This window comes from Pseudophryne corroboree, chromosome 5 (assembly GCF_028390025.1).
Source record: "Pseudophryne corroboree isolate aPseCor3 chromosome 5, aPseCor3.hap2, whole genome shotgun sequence".
Taxonomy (NCBI): domain Eukaryota; kingdom Metazoa; phylum Chordata; class Amphibia; order Anura; family Myobatrachidae; genus Pseudophryne; species Pseudophryne corroboree.
In genome coordinates this window covers 800,657,101-800,674,520 of record NC_086448.1, presented here as the reverse complement: position 1 = coordinate 800,674,520, position 17,420 = coordinate 800,657,101, and the positions used below count along the sequence as shown (strand labels likewise).

At 49.7% G+C, this 17,420-nt stretch overlaps 1 protein-coding gene across 1 annotated transcript in view; it reads left to right on the top strand.

The window, feature by feature from the left end:
* Positions 1–2,460: 2,460 nt before the first annotated feature.
* The window catches only part of DEPTOR (DEP domain containing MTOR interacting protein), a 110,334-nt gene continuing 95,374 nt past the window's right edge, over positions 2,461–17,420 (top strand). The window contains exons 1-2 of the mRNA XM_063924451.1: positions 2,461–3,475; positions 3,858–3,945. Coding sequence (XP_063780521.1) covers positions 3,860–3,945 — 86 coding nt within the window. The 5' untranslated portion in view covers positions 2,461–3,475; positions 3,858–3,859. The remainder of the gene's footprint in view (positions 3,476–3,857; positions 3,946–17,420) is intronic.

Here is a 17,420-nt window from a genome sequence, read left to right as displayed (position 1 = left end):
ATTGGTGGAGAGTACCAAAAGCTTACTGTGAACGATGTTGAGGTGCTTGGAGGCACGGTGGTGCTGGAGGCACGGAGGTGCTGAGGCACGGAAGCACGGAGGTGCTGAGGCACGGAGGTGCTGAGTGCTGAGGCACGGAGGTGCTGAGGCACGGAGGTGTTGAGTGCTGAGACACGGAGGTGCTGAGGCACGGAGGTGCTGAGTGCTGAGACACGGAGGTCCTGAGGCACGGAGGTGCTGAGTGCTGAGGCACGGAGGTGCTGAGACACGGAGCTGCTGGAGGCATGGAGGTGCTGAGACACGGAGGTGCTGAGTGCTGAAGCACAGAGACGCTGAGGCACGGAGGTGCTGAGTGCTGAGGCACGGAGACGCTGGAGGCACGGAGATGCTAAGGCACCGAGATGCTGGAGACACGGAGATGCTGAGTGCTGGAAGCACGGGACGCTGGAAGCACGGAAGCTCTGGAGATCACAGGTACGGTAGTCTGGATTTGTACTTCCCGCCAGCCCCTGATTGGAGAGGCGCTGATGACGTCACCCGTCCCCAGAGACGTCGGACGCGCCCGCGACGTCCACACTATGGACGCCGGACGGAGCGCCGGGAGACGGAAACCGCCAGCGGGGACGACCGCCCGGGCAGCCAGCAGCCCCGGAGGGACAAACGCCGCGGCGGGGACATGACACTGCACCTGTGTATAATGCCCACATGTATATACTGCTGCACCTGTGTATAATGCCCACATGTATATACAGCTGCGCCTGTGTATAATGCCCACATGTATATACAGCTGCGCCTGTGTATAATGCCCACGTGTATATATAGCTGCACCTGTGTATAATGCCCACGTGTATGTACTGCTGCACCTGTTTATAATGCCCACGTGTATGTACTGCTGCACCTGTGTATAATGCCCACGTGTATGTACTGCTGCACCTGTGTATAATGCTGACATGTATATACTGCTGCACCTGTGTATAATGCTGACATGTATATACTGCTGCACCTGTGTATAATGCCCACATGTATATACTGCTGCACCTGTGTACAATGCCCACATGTATATACTGCTGCACCTGTGTACAATGCCCACATGTATATACTGCTGCACCTGTGTACAATGCCCACATGTATATACTGCTGCACCTGTGTACAATGCCCACATGTATATACTGCTGCACCTGTGTATAATGCCCACATGTATATACTGCTGCACCTGTGTATAATTCCCACATGTACCCATGGGCTCATATATGTGTGTGTAACTCTGATACGAGCCAGTGCCTCCCCAGCCATTTGCCTCACCTCACCTAACTGGAGTGAGGCTCCTTCAATGCTGCGCACTCAAGCGGCAGTTGTGCATGGTAGTAAAGGGGAGTTATAAGGTGGGAGCAAACTTCTGATTCACCTCTGTGCACGCAGCACCATCTTATAAAAATGCAAAGTGGACAACCTGTAACTATAGTTGTTTTTCAGCTATCAGGACATGCTGGTAGTTGCAGTTCCACAACATCTGTCAGTACAGAAAAAAAATCTGTAAAATGCTGACAGTTTTTTGATGGTACCATACCACTCAGAAAGAGTGTGCAGATTGTAACCACTGGATGCAAAGCCCCTAGCCCAATGGTTCTCAAACTGTGTGCCATGGCACCCTGGGGTGCCACGAGACTCTTGCAGGGGTGCCTCAGGTTGGTGGTGATGGACCAAATCAAATTATTTATGATCAAAGTGATGGGAAAAAGTAGTGCTAGTGGCTGCTAAAAAAACACGTGGACAATCCGAAGCCCAACTGTACATACCACGTAACTGAACCAAAGGATGACAGGTCAGGTAGGCACAATTTACTTATTTTAATATTTTTTTTCCAAATATATCAATAATAAACTTTTATCCTAGGGGTGCCATGAAACAAATGCCGATACTCCAGGGCGCCCTGATTCAAGAAAGTTTGGGAAGCACTGCCCTAGCCCCTTTTCATTACAGTACTTTCACTATTGCAGACAATTGGGCTTAAGCTGGGTATACACCGGGACGACAGTCAGAGGCGTCACCAGGTGTGGGTAGACCCGGTGCGCACTCTGCATTACTACACCCCCCCCCCCCCCCCCCCCCCCCCACACTCACCCCGTCGGAGCCGCAGCCGTATAAAAAGGGTGTGTGGCCTAATTTAAAGGGGTTGCGGCCTAGCGGGGCTCCTCTTCTTCACTCCGGGGGGTGTATCCAGCTTCCAAGGAAATGCTGGCTGCCCCAGAGGATTATCACACAGCAGCACTCGGCTCCTGTCACTGCAGAAGAGCCAGCACTTGGTGTCACCCCTTCCGTGGGTGATAACCGGGTGCGGTCCGCACCCCTCGCACCCGCCTTCTGGCGCCACTGATGACAGTAATTCGTTCCGACATCTGACCGAATGCCGTCAACCCAGATTGCCCGTACACACTGCAGCGATGTTAATGAAGGTCGCAGCAATCATGTTCTGTCCTTCATTAGCATAAACAAGGACGCTAGCGATATCACTAGGTTCCATGTACAGCACATAAAACCTAGCAAGCGTTGGCGGGAGCGCGCAATCCTGCGTACACACTGAGCCATGTAAGCAACGGCATTTTGAAACGACATTGTGTACCCAGCTTTAATATAGTCATGTGTCTGTAAAGATGGCCCTTTGTCAGTAAACATTTACCTAATTGTTAATAGTATTTACAAAAGAAAAGAAAATATTGACAAAAGTTAGCAACACATGGCCAGAGAGTAAGAGTTGTGTGTTTTGCTTTTCTTGTACCTTCCCAGTCACCGTAGTGAAACTCCCAACTCTCTCCCTCCCCCCCTGTCTGTCTCCAAACCCAGCAGCAGCAGCAGCCCAGGGAGGAGGGACAGTCAGTCAGTCAGTGTAGTAACAATGTAGCTTTCTGTCTCTTTCATGAACTCCCTGCATTTACAGTGTATCCTGTGCAGCTCACATGTGATCCCAGGACTCAGAGACAGTGACCATTGCCTGCTGGCTCCCTGGCTGCAAGCTCTGGAGGCTGGCAGGCTGCTTGCACAACAGAGACTGCAAGGAGACCATTGCAGCATGCCATGCTAAGTGCTGCGAGTGGCACAGAAGCCCAGGATCACAGCCCATGCTGCTACCACCATTCACAGTAAGACTCTATGGGATTGGTGCCCTGAGCCTGCAGGGATAACTGAATGCGTTTGGGATCTTGTTTACACTGGAGGAACTTTCACATCTGTTTCACACAAACTCAAAGTTCAGCCCCACAGGGCTGACCTCACAGCACACTCCATAGCAGTAACCTGCCCTGTTTGCACAGCAGCACATGCAAAAGTCTGCACCCCCCACTCACCTTTCCTGTGCCTGTGGGCTGGGCTCAGCGGGGGACATTCAAGAGAAGGGGCCTGGAGATTTATGCAAAGGTCCAAGAAGTCCAAGGGTGCAATTGTGGCTGGAGAGGGGAGAACCCCTTACTACAAGCTGCAGGTCAGTATCTGGGAATGGTGTGTGGATTACTGCTGGTCTGAGCCGGCTTCCTTATCTGCAATTGCAAACCAGAATGTTAATGATATCACATACCCCATGATTCGTCCTGCAGAGTGTCTGTGTATAAATAGTTTATGGAGATTGTAACCTGTTGTCTTTATGGCTTATTGCAGCATAACATCTGTAGACTGACTGTTAATAAATACACCAAGTAGCAGTTTAAAGAGTAAATATGTCTTTTGGCTTGGTGTAAATGTTGCTAAATGAGTGTGCACAGGGAAAGTAGCCCTGAGTGACCAGCTGTGGCCGGGGCTGGAATTTCTGTGTATTGATGGGATTTTATCAATGGCTACTTAATTCATCTTTTGATTTGTTCCTGTAGCAATGGATGCGATCGGCATGGCACTTCTGAAGAGAGCCACAGAGGTGGAACAAATTGCAGAGGTGCACATCATCGGAGAACAGTTTAGGTAAGAATAAAAAAAAAGTTGGATTTAAAGATTATTGCTATTTTATTTTTATTTCTAATATGTGATTGCATACTGAAGTCGCTTTAATACAGCTGTATGCGGAGGTCACTTGGACTGTGTAACGACGATTTGCAAAGTACTGACCTGAGCTTAGAAAATATAGACCAGCAAAGTAACCAAAAGTGTCCTGAACAAGAATAACGTCAGCTGTAGGTGACATTAGCAGTAGAATGAGGCTTTATATAGAACAATCCTGCTTTCTGAGTTTAATGGCAAAGCTAAAAAGTACTTTGAAAAGAATACAGGTGCCTAGTGTAGCTATGTGATTCAGTCACGCCGTAATGCTGGGTACATACTTGAACGATTGATCGGTTGCCCTGACGACCGATGTAACTGTTGTTGTTATTATTACCAGTTATTTATATAGCGCACACATATTCCGCCCCAGTGGAACTTACAATCTATATTCCCAATCACATGTACACACAGACACATTCACACTAGGGTTAATTTTTGTTGGAAGCCAATTAACCTACCAGTATATTTTTGGATTGTGTGAGGAAACCGGAGTACCCGGAGGAAACCCACGCAAGTACGGGGAGAATATACAAACTCCACACAGTTAGGGCCATGGTGTGAATCGAACCCATGACCTTAGTGCTGTGAGGCAGTGATGCTAACCATTACACCATCTATACTGTTGGTAAGGTTTATGCATGCGCATAGTCGCCTGGCCAGTAGACTCCATTTGAATATCCCCGCCCACTTGTGATGTAATGTTCAACGGATTCTGCGTCCGCTTTATAGTTAGGCCGCCCGTACACACCAGCAGATACAACAATGTATTTGCAGGATATATCCGCATCTTCCGTGCCGCACAGCTGACGTGATATATCTGTGAACGGCGTGGCTCACGGATGTATCAAGTGTACACACCGGCCAATGGCCCAGCTGATATATCGTTTGTTGGTTCTACATACGGTATATCGGCAAGTGTGTATCGGGCATATTGCTGGTTGGGCCAGAGGGTTGTTTGCATAAAGAAAGAGAATACATGTAAGTGTCGGTGAACTGTAGAGGGCGACAGTCAGGTTATATAGCCTAGGGAGAGGCTAAGAGGGTGGCGTGGGAATTTGAAGTTAAGCTTGTATGGGAAAGTGAGCTTTCAGGGAATGCCCACTACTCTGGCTAATGTTGGCGCCTTCCACCAATCGTTGTGCTCCTGCTTATGCCAGGCATGCTGCACAGATGCTCCACTTATTAATTGTTATTACCAGTTATTTATATAGATTATCTCAGTCATTCACATCAGTCCCTGCCCCAGTGGAGCTTACACTCTATATTCCCTACCGCATGGACCCACATACACTGTAGGGTAATATTTTGTTTCAGAAGACAGTTAACCTACCAGTATGTTCTTTTTGAAGACTGAGAGGAAACCCATGCAAACACATGAAGAAGATACAAACTCCACACAGAAAGAGTTCCACTCATTACATCAGTGCTGGGAGGCAGTAATGTGAACCACTGTACCAGCCTTGCCACCACATTTGTATTAAAAAAACAACAAAAAAAACAATCCGAGCAGCTGAGCAGAATCTTCTATGTGGCTTTTTGCCGCCAGACACTTCCAAGTGTGAGCGGCCGCAGGCAGCTGCCCCTGCTCTTGGGGATTTGATCTTTCATATCTGCCCCCTCTGTATCCGTCACAGTGAGAGATGCAGATTCTAATCAGAGCAGAAATTTTATTTTGTAAGATGCTTTGAAACAGAGGTCATGTTGGTGTAGTTCGGTTAATGGCCTTGTGTGTCAGTCGAAGTATTCTGCATTGGACTCTGTAGAGTCAGTTCAGGCAAGCAGTGTAGGGGCTGACAGGGGAGCAGCAGTAAGCAGTGTAGGGGCTGACGGGAGGAGCAGTAAGCAGTGTAGGGGCTGACAGGGGAGCAGCAGTAAGCAGTGTAGGGGCTGACAGGGGAGCAGCAGTAAGCAGTGTAGGGGCTGACAGGGGAGCAGCAGTAAGCAGTGTAGGGGCTGACAGGGGAGCAGCAGTAAGCAGTGTAGGGGCTGACAGGGGAGCAGCAGTAAGCAGTGTAGGGGCTGACAGGGGAGGAGCAGTAAGCAGTGTAGGGGCTGACAGGGGAGGAGCAGTAAGCAGTGTAGGGGCTGACAGGGGAGGAGCAGTAAGCAGTGTAGGGGCTGACAGGGGAGCAGCAGTAAGCAGTGTAGGGGCTGACAGGGGAGCAGCAGTAAGCAGTGTAGGGGCTGACAGGGGAGCAGCAGTAAGCAGTGTAGGGGCTGACAGGGTAGCAGCAGTAAGCAGTGTAGGGGCTGACAGGGGAGCAGCAGTAAGCAGTGTAGGGGCTGACAGGGGAGCAGCAGTAAGCAGTGTAGGGGCTGACAGGGGAGGAGCAGTAAGCAGTGTAGGGGCTGACAGGGGAGGAGCAGTAAGCAGTGTAGGGGCTGACAGGGGAGGAGCAGTAAGCAGAGTAGGGGCTGAAGGGAGCAGCAGTAAGCAGTGCAGGGGCTGACGGGAGCAGCAGTAGAGAAAAATTACTCTGCTACATTCAAATTATGTTATATTATTGTAATAGTGGAAGACTGGTAAGGAGGAAATAGACAATGCAGGAGATGAGCACATGAATTTGCGTTTTGTGCGAGATACGTGTGTTCTGGAAATGTTTCACACTTGTAAGTACGTAACAGTGTTTGCACGCTTTTTAAATATTGGTACCGGAGTTGAGGATGTCACCTCGGCAGCGAGCTTGAGGGGTAGAGTTTGTTGTTGTGTTGTCAACAGAAATTAGGAGGTCCGGTAACTACTGTATTTTCTGCAGACCAGCAGGAACAATATCAGTAAAAAATGTTAAATATTTCAGTAGACCACCTCAAACACAATGGGGTATATGTTATAGGCAGCAATTTCCGTGAACCGGCGTGGTTTAGGGTTCAAGACTGTAGACTAAAAGCAGCAAGTGGTTTGTGTCTTCTAAATTATTGCCACTTTAAATCCTCAGGCCTAGTCTCTGTAATTGCGCCAGCTTACGGAAATCGCACCCTATTACATATGCAGCGTTGTGTTTGATATGGTGAGAAGTCATCGAAGATGAAGAGGCAGACAGACGTTCAGTAATGCAGAACACAGTGGGTGAAAGTTTGGGAGACGATAGATTAATTTGGTACCATGCAGATGATGCACTTACTAGTATTCCAAGAGTAATGTTATAGATGGAGAAGAGCAAAGTGCCTTACGGGACTGAGCTACTGCTTCAAAAGTGGTGGATCTAGAGAAACAAATACTGAAAGAGCAATTTTTCAAGTAGAATGAGAACCTAGGGCAGGGGTGGCCAACCAATCAGAGACAAAGAGCCCCAAAAAATGTTAGGTGCGTCAAAGAGCCGACATCGAGCCGAAGGCGCACATGCAAAAATGGGGTGTGGCCTTGTGCCTTCTAGGCCACGCCCCTGGTATAAAATACATTGAAAAAGCCAGATCCAACATAAAATACATTGAACAAAAGCCACTTCCACATAAAATAATTGTAAAAGCCAGATCCACATAATATATATATATAAAAAATCCAGATTCACATAATACACTTCAGCTACCCTATATGTCACTTCAGCCAGCACCCTCTTGTCACTTCAGCCAGCACCCTCTTGTCACTTCAGCCAGCACCCTCTTGTCACTTCAGCCAGCACCCTCATGTGTCACTTCAGCTTCCCCCAATTCATGCCACTGCAGCAGCCCCTTATGTGTCCTCTGTTTGCTGGTAGGTGTCTCATCTCTAGTATTTGGCTCCCTCAGTTCTAAGTCCCCGTAGTGCTGCTATGTGTTTTTCTGGAGAGCAGTGGTTACCGGATCTGTTGTGGTCATGTGACTTTGTGTGTTAGGAGCCACATTTGAAGAAAGAAAGAGCCACAGGTTGGCCACCGCTGACCTAGGGGACAGAGGCGTCACTTACTTTTAAAACACCCGGTGCGGTCGCGGGTGAAAGGGGGCGTGGCTTCGCGGAAGGGGCGTGGCTTCACGTCCCGAACCCGTTTTAGGCACATTGTGGGTCCGGGGGATGCGGGCTTCACCCGGAGACTGCTGAATCTGCAGTGCTGGCTTCTGCACTGTGACAGGAGCCGGGTTGCAGCATCCAGTTCCTGCCACTGAGCAGGAGCCGGCACTTTGGTGTCAACCCTCAGAGGGGTACACCCGGGTGCGGGCCGCACCCCCCGCACCCACGTCGTGACGCCACTGCTAGGGGATATAGGGTTTGTAAGAGAAGAAAGGCCAACAGTGTCATGACTCTGCTCTGGCATTATTAGTGCCCAGCCCAGCTTATCTGGTGGTTGGAGTGGCACGCAGCTGCCTGGAGAGGTGCCAGGCGTGTCCTTTGGTTGCCTCCAACTTCACATTCCAGATCTTCTCTTTCAGGCGCAGGAGATGTTATGACAGCTAAAGTGTCTTTAGAAGTGTCCGTTTTTACACAATGTCATCCTACTTTGTAAGGCCATTTAAGTCAACGCTTCTCTTCAGTTGGCCACGGTTTAAATTGCGGTTGGTGCATATGTGCCCCTGCCGCATCAGGAGAGGAGAACGTAGAGATTGAGAGGGAAATTTTGTGGCAGAGATCTGGAAAGTTGCTGAAAATGAATAGAGGCGAGATCTCTGCCGGTATTGGGAGGCTTCGTTAAGTATAACAATAGAGTGTTTACAGTTGTAAAATGTAACCTACAGGTGACGACCGGGGAGAGGAATGCCGTAGTAGTGTTAAAGAATCTGGACTGGAACAAGGTTCTGACCATCCTGTAGAGTAGAAGAGTCAGCCCGCTAGGAGCATGAGGAGGTCTGAGAGAGTAGGAGGCATGAGGAGAGTGTGGGCAATGAATAGGGATTTGGAAATTACCCAAGATAATAGTAGAAGGCCTGAAATGACTGAGCCAATCAGAGGAGTGTACAAGAAATTTTTGATGTTGTCCAGGAAGGGGATAGAGCACAGCAACATACTGATTTTACAAGATGGGAATGTGAGTGATATTTTCGGTAGACCTGTGAAAAAGCATTGAGGGGCAGCACGGTAGTACTGTGGTTAGCACCGCTGCCTCAAAGCTCTGGGGTCCTGTTCAGTTTCAACAAGTCCCTATATGTGTGGAGTTTGTATGGCCTCCCCATGTTTGGGTGAGTTTTCTCTGGGTGCGCTAGTTCCTTCCCAGTGTGTCGGGTACTGATGTGGATAATTACATGCTCACTTTATCTAGTTGGCACTATATAGATAAACCTGATAATGTGGGGGGAGGTCTTCACGTATGCCGACTATCGGGATCCCGGCGCACAGTATATCGGCGCCGGAATCCCGACAGCCGACATACCAACACTTTTTTTCTCCCTCGTGGGGGTCCACGACCCCCCTGGAGGGAGAATAAAATAGCCGCGCGCCACCGTGCCCGCAGCGTGGCGAGCGCAGCGAGCCCACAAGGGGCTCATTTGCGCTCGCCACGCTGTCGGTATGCCGGCGGTCGGGCTCCCGGTGCCGGTATGCTGGTCGCTGGGAGCCCGGCCGCCGGCATACCATACTACACCAAATGTGGGCATAGAGGGACTCTTTGCTTCTAGGCCTGAAGGCGTGGTGGGAGGTGAAGACCACAGAGTGACAGGGTATGTTCAAGTGAGGCGGTGTCTCCACTCTTTGGTCTTTCTCTTAGGAGGGAATTCATTTAGCCGTGGTAATTTAACGCAGAGCAATTCACCCCAGGGGCTATTCAATTAGCCCCATCGTGAGTTTGCCAACAGCACGTAACAGGAATTTTTCTTTATGCGTCTGAAGAGACCAGCCCTGAACTTACTTATCCTGTGCGATGATTGCTGCGACGAGTGACACAGTAATGATGTCAGATTCCCGCCCAGCAAACGCCCGGCCACGACTGCGTTTTTCCAAACACTCCCAGAAAACGGTCAGTTGACACCCAGAAACTCCCACTTACTGTCAATCTCCTTGCGATCGGCTGTGCGATTGGAATCGTCGCTAGAACCGGTGCAAAACCACAATGGACTTGTACCCGTATGATGCGCGTGCGCATTGCATACGCATGCGCAGATTAGCCATTTTTTTTCACTGATCGCTGCGCAGCGGACAACGGCAGCTAGCGATCAACTCGGAATGACCCCCTATGTTCTCTATTTAGTGTTAGGATAAAATCCAGCTAAAGGTGACCGTTTCGTCCCATATATACTCGTACAACAGTCCAGGTCATAATACGAGGGTTGCAAACACTATTTTCTCTGACGTCCTAGTGGATGCTGGGTACTCCGTAAGGACCATGGGGAATAGACGGGCTCCGCAGGAGACTGGGCACTCTAAAAGAAAGATTAGGTACTATCTGGTGTGCACCTACTCCTCCCTCTATGCCCCTCCTCCAGACCTCAGTTAGAATCTGTGCCCAGCCAGAGCTGGATGCACCTAGTGGGCTCTCCTGAGCTTCTAGAAAAGAAAGTATTTGTTAGGTTTTTTATTTTCAGTGAGATCTGCTGGCAACAGACTCACTGCATCGAGGGACTGAGGGGAGAGAAGCAAACCTACCTACCTGCGTGCAGCTAGCTTGGGCTTCTAAGGCTACTGGACACCATTAGCTCCAGAGGGATCGAACACTGGGCCCGTCCACGATCGTCCGGTCCCGGAGCCGCGCCGCCGTCCCCCTTGCTGAGCCAGAAGCGAGAAGAACATTCTGAAAATCGGCGGCTGAAGACTTCGGTCTTCATTAAGGTAGCGCACAGCACTGCAGCTGTGCGCCATTGCTCCCTATGCACACCACATACTCCGGTCACTGATGGGTGCAGGGCGCTGGGGGGGGGGGGGGGGGCGGCGCCCTGGGCTGCAATTAGATTACCTTCTATGGCAAAAAGCACACAAAATAGTCCAATAAACTATATATGTGCAAAATCCCCCGCCATAATATAAATATAAGAGCGGGAGAAGTCCGCCGAGAAGGGGGCGGGGCTATCTCCCTCAGCACACTGGCGCCATTTCCTCTTCACAGCTCCGCTGGAAGACAGCTCCCCAGGCTCTCCCCTGCAGTTTCCAGGCTCAAAGGGTAAAAAAGAGAGGGGGGGCACTAAATTTAGGCGCAAATTGTATATGTAAAGCAGCTATAGGGAAAAATCACTTTGTGTTAGTGTACATCCCTGATTATATAGCGCTGTGGTGTGTGCTGGCATACTCTCTCTCTGTCTCCCCTAAGGACTTTGTGGGGTCCTGTCCTCAGTCAGAGCATTCCCTGTGTGTGTGTGCGGTGTGTCGGTACGGCTGTGTCGACATGTTTGATGAGGACGCTTACGTGGAGGCGGAGCAGGTGCCGATAAGTGTGATGTCGCCCCCTGCGGGGCCGACACCTGAGTGGATGGATATGTGGAAGGTATTAACCGACAGTGTCAACTCCTTACATAAAAGGTTCGATGACGCAGCTTTGGGACACCCGGCATCTCAGCCCGCGCCTGCCCAGGCATCTCAGAGGCCGTCAGGGGCTCAAAAACGCCCGCTACCTCAGATGGCTGACACAGATGTCGACACGGAGTCTGACTCCAGTGTCGACGAGGATGAGACAAATATACAATCCACTAGGGCCATCCGATGTATGATTACGGCAATGAAAAATGTGTTGCACATTTCTGACATTAACCCGGTTACCACAAAAAAGGGTATTATGTTTGGGGAGAAAAAGCAGCCAGTGACTTTTCCCCCATCTGATGAGTTAAACGAATTGTGTGAAGAAGCGTGGGGTTCCCCAGATAAGAAACTAGTAATTTCTAAGCGGTTACTAATGGCGTACCCTTTCCCGCCAACGGATAGGTTACGCTGGGAGACATCCCCTAAGGTGGACAAAGCGCTCACACGCTTATCAAAAAAGGTGGCACTGCCGTCTCAGGATACGGCCGCCTTAAAGGAGCCTGCAGATAGAAAGCAGGAGGCTATCCTGAAGTCTGTGTATACACACTCAGGTACTATACTGAGACCGGCTATTGCTTCAGCATGGATGTGTAGTGCTGCAGCAGCATGGTCTGATTCCCTGTCAGATAACATTGATTCCCTTGACAGAGATACTATTTTGCTAACTATAGAGCATATTAAAGACGTAGTCTTATATATGAGAGATGCACAGAGGGACATTTGCCGGCTGGCATCTAGAATTAATGCAATGTCCATTTCTGCCAGGAGAGTATTATGGACTCGGCAGTGGACCGGTGATGCTGATTCTAAAAGGCACATGGAAGTTTTGCCTTATAAAGGTGAGGAATTGTTTGGGGACGGTCTCTCGGACCTCGTGTCCACAGCAACAGCTGGGACGTCGACATTTTTACCTCAGGTCCCCTCACAGCCTAAGAAAGCACCGTATTATCAAGTACAGTCCTTTCGGCCTCAGAAAGGCAAGCGGATCAAAGGCGCGTCCTTTCTGCCCAGAGGCAGGGGTAGAGGGAAAAAGCTGCACCAGACAGCCAGTTCCCAGGAACAAATATCCTCCCCTGCTTCCACTAAGTCCACCGCATGACGCTGGGGCTCCACAGGTGGAGCCAGGTGCGGTGGGGGCCCGTCTCCGGAACTTCAGCGACCACTGGGTTCGCTCACAGGTGGATCTCTGGGCTCTACAGGTATCTCAGGGATACAAGCTGGAGTTCGAGATGTCTCCCCCTCGCCATTACCTCAAATCAGCCTTGCCTGCTACTCCCAAGGAAAGGGAGGTAGTACTGGCGGCAATTCACAAGCTGTACCTCCAGCAGGTGATAATCAAAGTTCCTCTCCTTCAACAGGGACGAGGTTACTATTCCACAATGTTTGTGATACCGAAACCAGACGGTTCGGTGAGACCCATTCTAAAATTGAAATCCTTGAACACATATAAGGAAGTTCAAGTTCAAAATAGAATCGCTCAGGGCGGTTATTGCAAGCCTGGAAGAGGGGGATATTATGGTGTCACTGGACATCATGGATGCTTACCTTCATGTCCCCATTTACCCACCTCACCAGGAGTACCTCAGGGTTGTGGTACAGAACTGCCATTACCAATTCCAGACGTTGCCGTTTGGTCTGTCCACGGCACCGAGGGTGTGTTCCAAGGTAATGGCCAAAATGATGATACTCCTTCGAAAGAAGGGAGTTATAATTATCCCGTACTTGGACGATCTCCTTATAAAGGCGAGGTCCAAGGAGCAGTCGTTGATCGGAGTAGCACTATCTAAGGAAGTGCTACAACAGCACGGCTGGATTCTGAATATCCCAAAGTCGCAGCTGGTTCCTACGACGCGTCTGCTGATATTGGGCATGTTTCTGGACATAGAACAGAAGAAGGTGTTTCTCCCAGAGGAGAAGGCCAAGGAGTTGTCATCTCTGGTCAGAGACCTCCTGAAACCAAAACAGGTGTCAGTGCATCATTGCACGCGAGTCCTGGAAAAGATGGTAGCTTCTTACGAAGCAATTCCCTTCGGCAGGTTCCATGCAAGGAATTTTCAGTGGGATCTGTTAGACAAGTGAGGATCGCATCTTCAGATGCATCGGCTGATCACCCTGTCCCCGAGGGCCAGGGTGTCTCTGCTGTGGTGGCTGCAGAGTGCTCATCTTCTCGAGGGCCGCAGATTCGGCATTCAGGACGGGGTCCTGGTGACCACGGATGCAAGCCTCCGAGGTTGGGGAGCAGTCACTCAGGGAAGAAACTTCCAAGGACAATGGTCGAGTCAGGAGGCTTCCCTACACATAAATATTCTGGACCTAAGGGCCATTTTCAATGCCCTAAGTCAAGGAGAACCCCTGCTTCAAAACCAGCCGGTGCTGATTCAGTCAGACAACATCACGGCTGTCGCCCATGTAAACCGACAAGGCGACACAAGAAGCAGGATGGCGTTGGCAGTAGCCACAAAGATTCTCCGATGGGCTGAGTATCACGTGCTAACACTGTCAGCAGTGTTCATTCCGGGTGTGGAAAACTAGGAAGCAGACTTCCTCAGCAGGCACGACCTCCACCCGGGAGAGTGGGGACTTCATCCAGAAGTCTTCACGCAGATTGTGAACCGTTGGGAACGGCCACAGGTGGACATGATGGCGTCCCGCCTCAACAAAAAGCTAAAAAAAGTATTGCGCCAGGTCAAGAGACCCTCAGGCGATAGCTGTGGACGCACTAGTGACACCGTGGGTGTACCAGTCGGTTTATGTGTTCCCTCCTCTTCCTCTCATACCCAAGGTACTGAGGATAGTAAGTAAGAGAGGAGTAAGAACTATACTCGTAGTTCCGGATTGGCCAAGAAGAACTTGGTACCCAGAACTACAAGAAATTATCTCTGAGGACCCATGGCCTCTGCCTCTCAGACAGGACCTGCTACTGCAGGGGCCCTGTCTGTTCCAAGACTTACCGTGGCTGCGTTTGAAGGCTTGGCGGTTGAACGCCGGATCCTAACGGAAAAGGGCGTTCCAGATGAAGTGATTCCTACGCTGTTAAAGGCTAGGAAAGAGGCTGCCTGAAGTTCAGACGTTGTTAAGGGAGTGCGGTATATTCAGCCCCTTTTGTGCCTCCAGTGGCACCTGGGGATCTCAACGTAGTGTTGGATTTCCTAAAATCACATTGTTTTGAGCCACGTCAGACCGTGGAGTTGAAGTATCTTACGTGGAAAGTGGTCATGTTTTTGGCCTTGGCTTCGGCTAGGCGTGTGTCAGAATTGGCGGCTTTGTCATGTAAAAGCCCTTATCTGATCTTCCATATGGACAGGGCAGATTTGAGGATTCGTACCCAATTTCTCCCTAAGGTGGTATCAGCGTTTCATTTGAACCAACCTATTGTGGTGCCTGCGGCTACTCGGGACTTGGAGGATTCCAAGTTGCTGGACGTAGTCGGGGCCCTGTAAATCTATGTTTCCAGGACGGCTAGAGTCAGAAATACTGACTCGCTGTTTATCCTGCATGCACCCAACAAGCTGGGTGCTCCTGCTTCTAAGCAGACTATTGCTCGCTGGATCTGTAGCACGATTCAACTTGCACATTCGGCGGCTGGATTGCCGCATCCTAAATCAGTAAAAGCCCATTCCACGAGGAAGGTGGGCTCTTCTTGGGCGGCTGCCCGAGGGATCTCGGCTTTACAACTTTGCCGAGCTGCTACTTGGTCGGGTTCAAACACTTTTGCAAAATTCTACAAGTTTGATACCCTGGCTGAGGAGGACCTTGAGTTTGCTCATTCGGTGCTGCAGAGTCATCCGCACTCTCCCGCCCGTTTTGGAGCTTTGGTATAATCCCCATGGTCCTTACGGAGTACCCAGCATCCACTAGGACGTCAGAGAAAATAAGAATTTACTCACCGGTAATTATATTTCTCGTAGTCCGTAGTGGATGCTGGGAGCCCGTCCCAAGTGCGGACTCTCTGCAATACATGTATATAGTTATTGCTTAACTAAAGGGTTATTGTTATGAGCCATCTGTTCAGTGAGGCTCAGTTATTGTTCATACTGTTAACTGGGTATAGTTATCACGAGTTGTACGGTGTGATTGGTGTGGCTGGTATGAGTCTTACCCTGGATTCCAAATCCTTTCCTTGTAGTGTCAGCTCTTCCGGGCACAGTTTCCCTAACTGAGGTCTGGAGGAGGGGCATAGAGGGAGGAGCCAGTGCACACCAGATGGTACCTAATCTTTCTTTTAGAGTGGCCAGTCTCCTGCGGAGCCCGTCTATTCCCCATGGTCCTTACGGAGTACCCAGCATCCACTACGGACTACGAGAAATAGAATTACCGGTGAGTAAATTCTTATTTTCTTTCTTTTTGGCATATATATGCGCTATATAAGAAACTGCTAATAAATAAAATAAATAAATAATAGCAAATATTTCCACACAATATAAATGTGTCCCCACTCTTCTGCAGCATAGTCCATACAGACCTCAACCCTTGAGACCCAACGTGGATAGATGAACCTCTTGATGATGATCACTGAATGCTCTGTAAAAAAAAATAAAAAAATTAGGACACATAGGCCGGGATGTAATAACATCCGAGTTCAGCGGGCGTGCAGGATGCCGGCCGAACGCAGGCGTTTTTTTTTTTTAAAGGGGAAATCATTTACAAGGCATGGTTGAGCCTTGTAAACAATTGCCCCTTTAAAAAATAATCCGTAAACATCCCGTCCGTAAACTACACACTATGCGATTTCTTGTTTTTCTGATCGTACGGACACCATTTTTCGGCAAGTGGGAGGGCCCGATAGCAGCAGCGCACATTGTGCAATTTTTTTTTTTTATAAGTTACTGATATTCCACCACACCACGCTGAATTTGCATATGCCCACCCATAAGGAGGAGACTGACCAATCACATAATTGAAGCCAAGCGTTTCTCTCTTCTTTTTTTTTTTACCATTTTATCGCTATAACGCTTGTAATAATCATTTTCCACCCTCTGCAGTTAGACCGGTGTTTCCATGCTTGGCCACAGATGGTTAAATCAAATTAACTGAGGCACTGTTTAACTCACCTGTGCTGAAGTAAGGCTATCCTTAAAACCTGGACTGTTAGTGTGCCTTGGGTAACATTGACTTAGGCTGTACAAGTATTACTACTTCCAAAAGTCGGTCTATACTACCACGACACTTCTACTAGATGGAACAGGTTCATGCAGTCACAAGATCACCACCCAAAAAATTCTCGTGTCAAACGTAGAACCTGATTCATATTTGTGCATAGACCCCATGGTTTGTGTACAAATATGACTTCTGGGGATCTCCGCATACGCAAGCCCCACTTTGCGCATGTGCAGAGCAGGTCTTGCCCACGTCAGCCGCAAACAGGGGTGTATCGCCCCGGTTTTGAAGGCGTGACGGGAACAGGGTCTGGGTCATCAGACCCAGGTGTCCAGATCCGCCATCCAGCCTGAGTAAGCTTCAGCTATTCTTTTCCTCAGCGCTGTATGCTGAAAATCCACAAGTTCCGTCCACATTGCCACTGACTCAGAATCAGCTCCACAGAAACTAGATAGGGTGCTACAAAAAAAATATAGTCACTCCTCCCTGCTTACACTAGTCAGATTCAAATGGAAGTAAACCGTTTAGAACTAAAGGCACAATTAACCACTTGCCTGATGCGACCACGCCAGGCTAGACTTCCCCTGACACGGTCGCATCTAATGCGACTGTGTTAAAGGAGCCAGCTGGAAGTTAATCTTCCTGCAGCACTGGGCCCAGCACCTGCCTGCCAGCTCATGGGTGCCGCAGCAGCCTCTCCCTGCAGCCCGGCCTCAAGAGAATCTCACCCTGACAACAAGTGCTGCTAATGGGCTTGTGATTCAGCCCTCCCTCCCCCGGCTCTCTGCCCCCTCGGAGAGCCAGTTATGTGCTGCCCGGTGCAGTCTCTGGCAAATGTGTCTCCAGGTCCCAGTATGGAATCCTCTCCCTAAGTGATGACAGCAGCATCATAGTCATGGGCACTTATACTCCGCTCCCCGCACAGTCAGTGAGTCCACAGGGACAGCTG